This window comes from Coregonus clupeaformis, chromosome 27 (genome assembly GCF_020615455.1).
Source record: "Coregonus clupeaformis isolate EN_2021a chromosome 27, ASM2061545v1, whole genome shotgun sequence".
NCBI lineage: Eukaryota > Metazoa > Chordata > Actinopteri > Salmoniformes > Salmonidae > Coregonus > Coregonus clupeaformis.
The window spans coordinates 11742257-11756394 of record NC_059218.1 but is presented as its reverse complement, the minus strand read 5'-3'; the positions used below and the strand labels follow the sequence as shown (position 1 = coordinate 11756394).

The window sequence follows — 14138 nt, the reverse complement described above, 5'->3', positions numbered from 1 at the left end:
GTAAAAATAGCGTTTTAGTCCGAAAATGCTAACATAAGCCTTTAAAGTGTGGATTGCAGTCACTCCTTAGAGCAGTCTAATCTCGCATCATTTGGTCAGCTGTGTGATTAAGTTCTGGGTTCATACGTGTTAGAAATTGGGAGTTCCAGTTTGTGAAATGTTCAATATATTTCCTTTAGCATCCTCTGTTGTGGGCTTATTATTTTACCATTGTTATGTTCTCGGCTGCTTTATATATTTATATATTTATATTTACATTTACGTCATTTAGCAGACGCTCCAGTGCTTTGAGACCACAAGGAGCATCATGTTCTGATGGAATGTCTACCAATGGCATTTCTCATATTTTTTGGTGAGAAATTACACTGGTCACTCACAACATTTATAAAGTATTCATAAAATATAAATAGCCCACACTTTAGATGAGGCCACACAAAAAGACTAAACTAATTATTAGTAAATGGTTTATAAGGACCTATATTAAAAATCTAATGAATGGAGTACTGATTAATAAATTATGAACTAATTATAAACTATTTAGTAATCAATTATAAATAAAGTGCTACCAAAGCTAGTTAAGGGAAAAACATTAGAGAGCGGGGAGAGTGGGAGTGTGTCTTCATGGGTGGCTTCCAGTGTTTATGTTTTATTTTGCTTTTTGAGTGACAGGGGCGTTGCCATGGAGAGAGAAGGAATGGATGACATAGTACAGAGACTGCAGGCAGAAACTTCAAACATGAACTTTCCCCACTGGGTGTACGCACACACAAACAAACAATCACACACACACACACATACACACACACACAATATTCCCAAACAACATCATTATGTGAGCCTATATCTTTTCCCATGAAGATGTGTTGATCCAGTAAATATATATTTAATGTATGGTATAGTACATGAATCTGACACCATATCATGAAAATAAATTATATTTGACCTTTGACACAAAAGTGTATTTACTGTATGTTTATATGGATGCATATTATATGTTAGCTTTATGTTTAAATGGGTTTGGTCAGATCTCTGACAGTCCTCCGTTAATATTGGACAGTGTTTGGGTACTAGATAGTAGAACTAGGGTCTGGGGTTGAAAGGAAATGTCCTGGGTCCTGATTTCTGTCCGCTGTTAGCTGGCCTGGAGCTGGGCTGTAACTGGGCGGTGTGCATTACCTCCGGGTGTCACTATGATGAACGGGCTGCTTGAGGTTGATGAAGTGTTTACAGCCCAGTGGCGTTGTTGCATGTAACTAAGCAGGTCTCGCACTGGCCGCCAGCCGCTCCAGTCCACCAGCTACAGCGGCTACACGTTCTGCCAGAACCCCCCTGAATGGGAGTGCACTGGGGAGAGCGCGGGATGCTAAATGATGTGTTGGATGCAAACCGCCAGGAAAAGCTGTTCGCTGCTAGCTGTGACAACAGACAGCTGCTGGCGGTTGGCATCAGTTCAGGACTCTTTAGGGTGACCAAGAGTTAGGACCCAAGACCCTAGACTTTCCGGTACTTTCCATGTGGCGAGGGCCCGAACGGCGTAAATGGCGGCAACACATTTTTGTTCTATTTATTGTTGTAGCTTAAGTAGGAGATGCCTCGCTAACCTCTGTGCTTCATTTCAAGTGGACAGAATAATACATCTGTGAGTTGTAACAAATGGTTTGTTTCAGCCCGCCTGTTATTTTATCATCACATTCTGCGCAAGCCTGATGGATAGGGCTACGGGCTCTGGGTTGTTTGTACGGGCACTGAGCATGCCAAGGCAAACAAGCACGGAGAGGGGGAAAAAGAAAAAGAGAGTAAAAGAAAGAAAGAAAGAAAGAAAGAAAGAAAGTGCGGTCGGTCGGTCAGAGGCAGAGACATAATTCTGCAGCGGAATCTCAGATTGAACAAGTTCATCTCGAGGTGAGACAGCCAAGATGTAGGAATAATAACCCCCCCTCCCAAACTCAAACTCTTCATCAGAATAAATTATGGATACGATGGAGGTGGATTACGTGGGGAGTCAGTGAAGGTCGTCCTACTGGGCACAGACATCAATTCAACTTCTATTCCACGTTCATTCAACCTAATTTCCGTGAAATGATGTGGAAACAACGTTGCTTCAACCAATGTGTGCCCAGTAGTGTGACTGTGTCTGAAATGCCACCCTATTCCCTGTGCAGTACTTTTGACCAAGGCCTGGCTGGAGGAACCAGAAACAGAACCAGGCCTCGTGCCAGACTGCCACAACCTTTCATCCTATCATCAAACGCTACATCTCTCTCTCTCCCTCTCTCTCAATGAGTTGTTGATCTAACTGTACATATTTTCTTCTCTCTCTCTCTCTCCATGAAATCTCTCCATTATGTGAAATCTAGGGAGATTAGCTTTTAGGATTAAAATGTTCTTTAATCAACACTGTTTGGGTTATTATCAATAAAGGCCTCCACTGTGTATAGTATATTAGGGTGTGTGATTAAGTTGATTAAGCCAGACAGTGAATAGAGTTTTTAATGCGTTACTCAAACTGGCCTGACATCAGCAGTCTGCCTCTACATAACAAAGCATTCAGACTGAGACCCAATTAGCACCTTATTCCCTATGTAGTGCACTACTTTTGACCCAGGCCCATAGGGAATAGGGTGCCATTTGGGACATAGCCTGTGCATCAGATTGCTATATTATATGATGTGGTTAGCAGTGGTTACACCTATCCACGCGTCTGCAATTTAGTCGGGCAGAAACTCAACCCATGACTTAGATCACACCAGAGAGGGTCCTGAGAGAAGAAAAGCAACAATATCACAATTCCTTGTTTTTGTAGTCACTCCATTCTATTCATACTTCTCAAAATAAACACCTTACTCTTCACTGACCCCCCAAAAGGCCAGTGACGGTATCCTGGGTAGCCTCATGGAGACCGACACCATTCATATTTTCATAGTACATCTGGACCTGTCTCCCAGATCAAAAGTATCTTTGGGATGAAAGGTCTGTTCAGTTGTAGTAGGATTCCTCATTCCTGCTCTCTATACACATGATGAAGAGAGAGAATGCAGAGAAAGAGATCAAGAAAGAGAGTCGGAACGTGAAAGAACAAAGAGCAAAAAAGAACACAAAAAAGGATGGGTTCCACAAAAGGGAAATGGAAGAATCCATCCCAGAGCCTCAGCCTCCTCTTGTGTAGCTGGGCCCTTGCAGCTCTGGCTACTCTAATTAGACTAGTATTCAGGGGTGGCATTTTTTTCTAAACGTTTTAATGGGGCGGAAAGCGGAGCTCCTTTTAGAGAGAGGGGATAAGGGTAGGGAGTGTTCTATACGCTGAATAGCAGATGGGGGGATTCTACGCCTCCCTGGGAGGTATTCCCTTCTTTTTACTCCTCTCTTTCTCTCTTTCTCTCTCTTTTTCAGCTTTTTCTCATTTCTATCTTTGCCTCCCCCTCCTCTCCTCTCTCTTTCCCCTGTGTATTTTAGATTTTGTACACACACACACGCACGGAGGCATGTATGCGCACACACACACACACACACACACAGAATGCTTTTTCTTCACTCCAACAAAAAACGCAACAAATCATGTTAAACAGAGTACACATCTCTACATGTTTCTCTAATTAGACTCATTATAACAGGAATTGCGATGCACAGAGAAGAGCCAACATACTTTCAGATGATGTTCCATTCCAATCTAAATTGAGCAACAACTTATTTAGATATGTTTTGACTTACTAAGGGAGGTTTGGATTCTGGTCGTTGGAGTGACCCTAGATGATGGTTTTGAATTTGAGATTTAGCGTAATAATAATCTTTGGGCACCTGTATGAATGTGACAGAAGTGTATATCTGCGAAAAACATACGTTTTATAGTTTCATATTTGTGGAGGAATGTTTCTTGACTATTGCAGTAGGGACTGATGAGGTTTTGTGCTTAATAGTATTAGAGAGAGAGAGTTAGAGAGAGTACCATGGAAATTAGAAGTATGGAAAGTAATAGAAACCATTGATTCAAACCATGTACATAAAATAAGATCATTTTTCCAGCTCAAGTGTCAGACCAACCAAGAACTTTCTCTTAAAAGCTATAATTCACAAATGATTGATTAACTCTATGATGAGGTTGAATGGAAGGAAAAAGGATTACACACTGACTCCAATCATTCCTTTTTCCTATGGTTTATTTGGTAGCGATTTACATGTATTAATCTACGTAAAGCATACATAACACACCCGTGAGCACTAAATAAACATGATGTAATAGTTATACACTTCAGAGCACTACTAAAAGTTTACAACGTATTTTACAATGCATCTAATAGTTTGTCAGATGGAACTATGGATGGAAAATACACTTTAACGTCATGTCTATTTGTTGTTTATGGATCTGTTATGAATTCTTTATAGATTATGTAAATAGTTACTCTAGTTTCAGTGTACATTATAGCAAATATAGTTGTGAAAATGACATTCAAGGTTTATGTCTCAATAAACTAAGTTAGTATACAAGTCAAGAATGTTGAGCAAGTCATTTAAAATACAAACTTTTCAAAACAGGTTTGAACTATATTGTCTCTCTATAACTCTCTATAATTATAAACATTAAACTGAGATATCATGAGCGAAGCACATCCATTGACAATAAAAAAAACATAACATTGCTTTTATCACATCCAGTATAGTGCTATATTATCATACAATGTTGGAGTCAAAGTTATTGAGACAGTATTGTCTTTGGGGTTTAAGTGATGGTAGTGGTGGTGCAAAGATGAGGCCAGGGTCTGAGACACCAGGAGACTAAGTAACTGAGGGTGTGCCCCTAGGCCCTAAATGTTCCATGTATAGTGCATTCGGAAAGTATTCAGACCCCTTCACTTTTTCCACATTTTGTTACGTTACAGCCTTATTCTAAAATGTATTAAATTGTTTTTTCCCTTCATCAATCTACACACAATACCCCATGATGACAAAGCAAAAACAGGTTATAAAAAATTATAATAATGAAATATCACATTTACATACTCAGACCCTTTACTCAGTACTTTGTTGAAGCACATTTGGCAGCGATTACAGCCTCGAGTCTTCTTGGGTATGACGCTACAAGCTTGGCACACCTGTATTTGGAGAGTTTCTCCCATTCTTCTCTGCAGATCCTCTCAAGCTCTGTCAGGTTGGATGGGGAGCATTGCTGCACAGCTATTTTCAGGTCTCTCCAGAGATGCTCGATTGGGTTCAAGTCTGGGCTCTGGCTGGGCCACTTAAGGATATTCAGAGACTTGTCCCAAAGCCACTCCTGCGTTGTCTTGGCTGTGTGCTTAGGGTCGTTGTCCTGTTGGAAGGTGAACCTTCGCCCCAGTTTGAGGTCCTGAGCGCTCTGGAGCAGGTTTTCATCAAGGATCTCTCTGTACTTTGCTCCATTCATCTTTCCCTCAATCCTGACTAGTCTCCCAGTCCCTGCCGCTGAAAAACATCCCCACAGCATGATGCTGCCATCACCATGCTTCAGCGTAGGGATGGTGTTGGCCAGGTGATGAGCGGTGCCTGGTTTCCTCCAGACGTGATGCTTGGCATTCAAGCCAAAGAGTTCAATCTTGGTTTCATCAGTGCAGAGATTCTTGTTTCTCATGGTCTGAGAGTCCTTTAGGTGCCTTTTGGCAAACTCCAAGCGGGCTGTCATGTGCCTTTTACTGAGGAGTGGTTTCCGTCTGGCCACTATACCATAAAGGCCTGATTGGTGGACTGCTGCAGAGATGGTTGTCTTTCTGGAAGGTTCTCCCATCTCTACAGAGGAACTCTAGAGCTCTGTCAGAGTGGCCATCAGGTTCTTGGTCACCTCCGTGACCAAGGCCCTTCTCCCCCGATTGCTCAGTTTGGCCGGGCGGCCAGCTCTAGGAAAAGTATTGGTGGTTCCAAACTTCTTCCATTTAAGAATGATGGAGGCCACTGTGTTCTTGGGGACCTTCAATGCTGCATAAATGTTTTGGTGCCCTTCCCCAGATCTGTGCCTCGACACAATCCTGTCTCAGAGCTCTACGGACAATTCTTTCGACCTTATGGCTTGGTTTTTGCTCTGACATGCACTGTCAACTGTGTGACCTTATATAGACAGGTGTGTGCCTTTCCAAATCATGTCCAATCAATTGAATTTACCACAGGTGGACTCCAATCAAGTTGTAGAAACATCTCAAGGATGATCAATGGAAACAGGATGCACCTGTGCTCAATTTCGAGTTTCATAGCAAAGGGTCTGAATATTTATGTAAACACTGTATTTCTGTTTCTACATTTTCTAAAAACCTGTTTTCACTTTGTCAGTATGTGTAGATTGATGAGGGGTATTTTTTTAAAATCCATTTTAGAATAAGGCTGTAATGTAACAAAATGTGGAAAATATGAAGGGTTCTGAATACTTTCCGATTGCACTTTAGCTCTACAACCCATTGTGGTATGTGTAGGCTACCACTCTTTTAATTGGAAATATATAGCTTGACATCTCATGCAATAGTAAGAGACTGTGTGAATTCATCCCCCATGCACCCCACTGAGCCCATGCAGCACAACACTTTTTCCCACACTGAGTCAATAAGGTGGATTTTATTTTAGATAGTTTGATTTTTATCTAATGGTTGTTCATCAATCATTTGTCTTTGTAAACCTCTTTGTTGTATTTCCAGCTGCACAGCATAAGTCCATAATGCATAACTTTTGTTTTCAATGGACTGGCTAAATGTGAGGTTTAGGCTATGCATACATGTTTCACAGCAACATTTATTTTAACTGAAGTGTGACTAAAATAACCACTTTGAATAAATGCCTTTGTTCCTGAAATTAATTTAGGGTTAGCGAAAACTAACTTTGCTCATTCTCTAGTCTAGTGTTTGCGATAACACACCTTGCACAATCGGCGCCTTCGGGTTGCTTTGTGAGCTGTGAGTGTTTTGGTTTTAGCCCCGTTCCTCGTGACCTGTGTGACCCGCCAAGAATAAACTGTTAACTGCAGAGCTTCAGTCATGCTCAAGGAGGCTGATGCCCACATGATCCGTGACATTTTCTGAAAAGCGCTTGTTAACCGCTCAGTCACCTAACTAGGCCTATAACCATAAACTTTCCTTCTTATTTTTTCCTGACTTCACCTTCTTTTATTGTAGCCTATAGGTTCATTTTGTGGACATCCATTATCAAACACACTCTCACACATTTTTTAAATAGAGATAGTAGGCTAAAGCAGCCTATTACTCAATAGCCTTTGGGCTAATCGACAGAAAGCCTACTCGACATTGCACCATCTTTTGGGATTTCTACTTCATCGCTGTGGTAGATTACTATTTTATACTATTTTATTTATTTATTTTATTTAAATAAATAAATAAAAAACTGGACAGATTAATTTCAAAGATGTCAGTTTAGGCCTAGTGATCCGTTCTCAAGTTAGCTTACTTTTATTTTGGTTAATATTTTTCCAATAGACTATAGCCTACTCAATCAACATCAATATAAATTGGGGTGAGAATATAATGCGTCAAACTTCAAACATTTTCAAAGTGAACAGGCCTATGGCTGGTTATAGGCTAAACTTTGTAGAAAGGGTAAATCACGTAAGAAAGCTAACAATGGATTATATCGAAGCATGACAATAAATAAAAAACGTTGATCAGTTATGTGGTGCAGGTGTAATAACAACACGGAACAACCAGGCTATAGACATAGAAGTCCTACCTAACCAAGCACCCAAGCAGCCCGGCTATATCAATAGTAGAAAGCACGTCATTAAGAACATGCAGATGTGCGGTAACTCTTGTGATCACTTACCCAAGTTAATAACATCAATTTAGCATAATTTGTTAATTTTAGGCTGGGTATCTTTAAAGGGCCAATCCGCAGTTGAAGCAATATCAAAGCGGATACCCTCCTCTGTTTTGGAAAAAAAGCAGAGGGAGTGCCTTAAGAAATGCAACCCTCTCAAATTCATAGACAGAGCTATGGATGCAAGGACTGCATTCATGCTTTCAAAATGATCGTTTAATTCATGTTTTGAGGCTATACATTTTTTAAATATTTAGTCATTTAGCAGACGCTCTTATCTAGAGCGACTTGAAGTTAGTGAGTGCATACATTTTTCATACTGGCCCCCCGTGGGAATCGAACCCACAACCCTGGCGTTGCAAGCGCCATGCTCTACCAAGTGAGCTACAGGGGACCTGTACACCTATACAGTGTTTACATTTACAGTGTTTAGAAACATTAGAGTAAAACAAGGTTATTTGTGGGGTTCTGAGGGGGTGTGACATTAGAACTAAGCTCATGAGGAATTTATAAGGTATATTATTCAACAATCAATGGATATATCATTAATTTAAAAGTCAAAAAATGGAGTTAGCAACTGTAGATTGCCCCTCTAAAGCACTTTGTGAAAACTGTAAAAAGGGATTTAGCCTATAAAATTAAGTTTATTTACTGATTGAGTTTTAAGCATTTTCGGTTGTGAAGTTTTTTATAAAGGGAGTTCAGTGTGAATCCTATTATTTTTTGTTGTTGTATTTTATTAGGATCCCCATTAGCTGTTGCTCAAGCAGCAGCTACACTTCCTGGGGTCCACACAAAACATGAAACATGACATAAAATGAATCAATGAATCAATCCACTTACAGATGTATTTATTTGCATCATACTTTGACGGATGAAAGAAAATGAAAGAGTAGGCTAGTGGGGTTTCATGCCCATGCATACAGACAGATCCAATTATTTATGAGATGGTGGGACGTATAGGCTACAACGAACTCGTGTTCGTTGTAGAAATGAATTTGATCTAATTTTGTATTTGTGGTAGGCTGTCGGCTGTACTTCACTCTACTTTTGTGGGCAGACTGACTGATGGTCTATATTAGGTTTGGTGGAAAGAGGAAGGTCTATTGTATAACACACAACTTTTGTAAATGGTTTAATTTGGTAAGATTGACATCGGAACACTGCTAGGCCTAATAAAGCTAGGCCTAATAAAGCTAGGCCTAATAAAGACCAATAGAATGGCAATTGCAAAACAAAATTTGGAGGAAATAATGTAACATATTCCAAAGGATTCAGCATAAATAAATATGTATCCATTCCATTCATATAGGCCTATTTATTTTTGTGTCCTATGTGTCCCATGTGGCTTTTTGAACGTAGTAGCCTACGTTTTACACTGGTGAATTGATTTGCTGTAAATATGTCTAATGTCTGCAGACTTTTCTCCAGACCTTTCGTGTTTTTCAGATATTTGTAATCTATTCTATTCTTGAACTAATTTTCGTTCACCATTTTAGTCTCACTTTATTACAATCCAACGATGTTCAAAAGTAGGCTATGCTATATGCCTGGTTAGGCCGTACAGTCTCTCTCTAATTTTCAGGACATGTAGGCCTACCAACCAAATGTTTTCAATGATACAAAGACAAACGAAAAGTTAGATATTTTCTGAAATCCAATAAAAGTGGAATATATATTTGTGCATTTGAGTTGCCCATATTTATACCAGAAAACATAAACTGTGTGTGTGTGTGTGTGTGTGTGTGTGTGAGATGAAAGCACTCAACATTTACAAGATAATAAGGCTATTTCAAACAAGATCATTATTACGCACGCGACCCGTGGGGTGAAAAGATTTACATTGCAAAGTAATAAAAACATAGATGTGGCACATATTAACACACCTGTATACATGTTCTATATTAACAATTGCAGGGCTATATGGTCAATTTCTTTCATTTTAGCACTCTGAGTTTGTATGGCATTGCATAGCCATATTTGACTTTAATAAAAAGTAAATTGACACCTTTTACAGCCAATCAAATTAATATAGCCTATCTCAGTCTGTCGGGCGGCTCCCTCTGCATATATTTATCGCCTGTGAAATGGCAATAGTCAGAATTAGTCATGTTCCCGCCCCTGCTTGACCCTTTTTTAAAGGAATTATTTGTATAATTTAGTACAATAAAATATGTGACCTCAGCCTCCAATAAGCAGGATGCGACCCGGGGTTGTGTGAGTGTAGTGCCGTCGGCGATGGCTCTGCGATGGCTCTGCATTGGCTGCCTGGCTTGCGTGTTACATCATCACGCATGCTGCTGTCCTCCGGTGGCCCAGTGAACTGTCTCTGAGCCGTGCGCTGCGCGGAGTGGTTCTAGCTCAACTACACGCATTTCCTCTGCGTCAGGGGAAGCAAGTCGTGGCGCCATAACACGCGGCCGGGCAACGGGGATGCGCATTTGTAGTCACAGATGGATCACGCACGCCAAACAGTGGTCCTTCCATCCGAGAGAGAGAGGAGACCTTTCTCTCCGCTTGCCGCCCGCCCATCACGCCACAGCATTGATGCTGTGAGGATGAGGCCTTCTAAAAAACAGCTTCCCAGCCTTTCCTCACAAACACCTGCTTCGAACATTGACTGGCATATTTAGTAAAGAGATGCTGGTCTTTTGTTTTAGCATCATCCAAATTAAGATCATATAGCCAAAACGTAAACATCATGATCCCATTATTATCCATAGGCTCATAATTGTGAACAGTGGCTCATGGATCTAATGATATGGCTTCTTCTGCTATGAGATATGTGCTAGGCCTAATTTCTAATGATGCATAATTGCATGATAATTACGTTGTGCCCATGAGGCGCGTTTTAATATATAGGCTAGTCCTTTTTTATTCACATATGTCCCCATGTCTCCTAATTCTCATTAAATAATCTTATTTGCTTTTTTATAAAAAGCCACGCCATGGCGCATGTCTGTATACTATAGCTGTGGGCTATGGATGTGAAGGAGTAGGCTATAGCCTTTCTGACCAATACGTCTCGCTTTCTCATGGCAACTGTGAGAAGTAGGCCTATGAGGAGATAATGAAACGGTCGAGGAGGAGTGTTTACTCAAGAGCCCGAGCCAGCTGCCTCTGATCACCCGTGATAATCACCGTACTGCAAAATACAGTCTCTGTCACCCAAGTGACCTCGGCCTGTCCACCACGAGTAATTACGAGGATAAATGTATGAGAGGGCAAATGGACTTGTAGGCCCAAGGTTTATCATCTAACCCGTGCATGGAGCATGGAATTACATTCACACACATAGGCCACTCACAAGATGCCTAAACTTTGGCTGCTTTATTTGCGTAAAGATAGATGTTGAAAAGCTTGAACATAATATTGATTCAGAATGTTAATCGTAGAGTTGTACATGTTCTAAAAGTCACACACACACGCACAAACACACACAGTATAGAACATAGCAAAGTTTCTTATTTAGGCCTATAGGTGGGAAGTTGATCCTGCACCCCAGGGCCTGTTGAAAGTAATGGTGTTGGTTTGGGCAATGTTACACTGAAAGTGAATTATTATTGAATGTTCTTACAGCTGATTCTCACTAATATCTTTCAGTATTTGTGCTAAAACCACCAGTAAAAGTTGGAAAAGATGTAACAGAGGAATACACTCTGTTGTTGCTTTGTATATGGGAACCAAATAAAATGGGTAATTGTAACAGCAATTCCTAGATGTATTTATATTATTATTATTATTATTATTATTATTATTATTATTATTATTATTATTATAAACAGCAGCATTCGAGTAGTTGTAGTAGAACTATTCATGTATTATTATAAAGGTAGTAGCCTAGCAGTACTGATATTAGTATTATGTGCACTGTTGTTCAGGCCTATTTTTACATTTTCCACTCAATAAGTAATAGCCTACATTGTCTTTTACTTTCTGGGAATATAATTCTTAACAAAAATGAAAATGATAGGTCTTTTAAAAACAACAACACTTCATCCACGTGATCTACTGTGGGCCTACATTAGGCTAATTTCTAGACTGAGATTATTACTTACTCAATCAATTACTTTCCAGGCAAATGTATTTTTTTGTAAAACAATATTTATTCTTATTGAAAAACAAACCGTGTAAAAAATATCACACTCGGATTATACAATACTTTCCAAAGAATGTACAACGTTTTATTACTGAAATAAGCACACACTGCATATAAATGAATGACCTTCATCTTTGTGTCTTTTAAATACAAAGCACAAATCAAAACAGTAAAAATGTTTGAATTTGCCAAACTAAAAAACATGTGTGTGTTTGACACATATACATTGTTTTAGACATGTGATCATTTATAACCTTTCATTAAGTCGATATCCTGATACGCCCTAGACTTAAACGAATCACTTCATAAACAACGAAAAGTTCGTGGAGAGAAAATGAGATTGACACTAAAATGTTATTAACATAAATATAGCCTAATATCTTTTTACAGCATGAATAGGCACGAATAGTGTTAATGTCCATCATTCAGCTGCTTGTTACCAAAACAACATACAAAAATAATCCTACCTTCAAAGAGGGGGCGTTTTAGTTTGTGTTTCTTGAAAACTTTGAAGTTAGTTTATAGAAATTAACAGCCACTAGTACCGTTCAGAATTCTGTTGGGAAAGTTCTCGACCGTGTGTAAAACAGTTCCTGGGTGCATACTCGGCGGCTGGTTGGGCGACTGTGGCGCGAGGGAAGACGATAACATTGGAACAACAGGAGAAGTCCGCGAGGCACAGTGAGAGTGCGCAGGGCTCAGCGACCTCCCAATGATACTCTCTATGGAGAAGGGAGAGCGCTGGACAGGCGAGCTGGACTTGGCTGCAGTGTGTATGGGTGAAACCAGGCTGGGACTGAGCTGGGGAAAGAACATGCTCCTGGCTAAGTCACTGGAGGTGGGCAAGGACGGTGCCGGGATAATGGTCCCAGTGTGTGAATGCCTGGACTGTTGCTGCTGCTGAAACGCGAAAAGCGCAGAGTGTGTGTGGTAGGACTGCAGCTGGATACCGTAGCCGCAGCCGTAAGGTCCATAGCCATACGCAGCAGCCGGGATAAAACTGTTATGCTCCCGCAGCAAGTCCTGCTGCTGCTGCCGTTTGAAGCGTTTCCGTCGTCTCAGAAAGCTACCGTTGTCGAACATATCGGCGGACTCTGGGTCTAGGGTCCAGTAGTTCCCCTTCCCGGGGTTCCCGGGTTCCCTCGGTATCTTGACGAAACAGTCGTTTAGGGACAAGTTGTGTCGGATGGAGTTCTGCCACGCCGGGAACTTTTCCCGGTAATACGGGAAACGATTGCTAATGAAATCGCAGATCTCGCTGAGGGTGAGCCGCTTCTTGGGGCTCTGGAGAATGGACATGGTGATTAAGGCGATGTAGGAGTATGGGGGCTTCACCAGGATGTTCTTACTGGCTGGTTTGTACGGATCCCGGGATGAGGAGCTGTCCAGGCATGGCGGGGAGCCAGACAGGAGATCATCGTGCATCTGCGCCACCTCGTCTACGTAGGAGCGCGTCTGGCTGTCCCCATCCTCCCCCTCGCCGACCACGTCGATATCGGTCTCTTCCGAAAGGATGGAGGCATCCGACATCTCGGAGCTCAGAGTCATGGCTCACGGCTGGCTATGCAGAGCGCTGCACTGTGCTGTGCGCTCCCAGATGCTACGGCGGATAGGAAGAGGAGATGCTGCCCGTGCTACTCTGCCCTCTTTCAAGACAACTCATATGAGGGGATGAGAGGAGCACGCCGGCGGTAAGAGATGTCCCTTTTTCCAACCACTTTCATATGTTTTAGGGATTTTTTCGTTGTTCAGTAGCGCACCATTCGGATGGTAGTTTGAAGTGTGTGTAAAGACCTGAAAAAGGCCGAACCTGAATCCTAAAGAGGGCGGATCTTCCATCGCGCTTTATACCAGAGCTCTGATCACATGGCGAAGGGACGTCACCAAGGCAAATGAATAGAGGAAAAAAATAGCAAAAAATGGTTATTTTAAAAAGAACCGTGGACGATTTAAAAAGTTTGATTCTCTTTTTGGTGGTCATCTTGGTATAGGCTACACATATGGTTCGTCTAAAGCTTTCATTTCAGTTTTCATTTCTGCATGCAGCACAAAGCCCATGCAGGTCTATCCCGTTTAGATACTAATTTATTGTGATAAAAAGCTCTAACATGATAGTGGAATTGTATTTTTGAAAAAAGTAGACATATTTATAAAGTTAGGGCATTTTAGAAATTCCGTTTCATCATTAAAAAAAAGTAATAGTTGAGATAATTAATGATTTATAGCCTGCATCAAACTAAATTATGTGCGTTTTTAAAATAAA

General features: G+C 40.9%; 1 protein-coding gene across 1 annotated transcript; it reads right to left on the bottom strand.

Annotated features, from left to right (window-relative positions):
• Positions 1-11591: 11591 nt before the first annotated feature.
• Positions 11592-13736, bottom strand: LOC121541465 (forkhead box protein D1). The gene has a single exon (XM_041850496.2). The coding sequence runs from the start codon at positions 13421-13423 to the stop codon at positions 12404-12406; it is 1020 nt and encodes a 339-aa protein (XP_041706430.1). The 5' UTR covers positions 13424-13736; the 3' UTR covers positions 11592-12403.
• Positions 13737-14138: the final 402 nt, after the last annotated feature.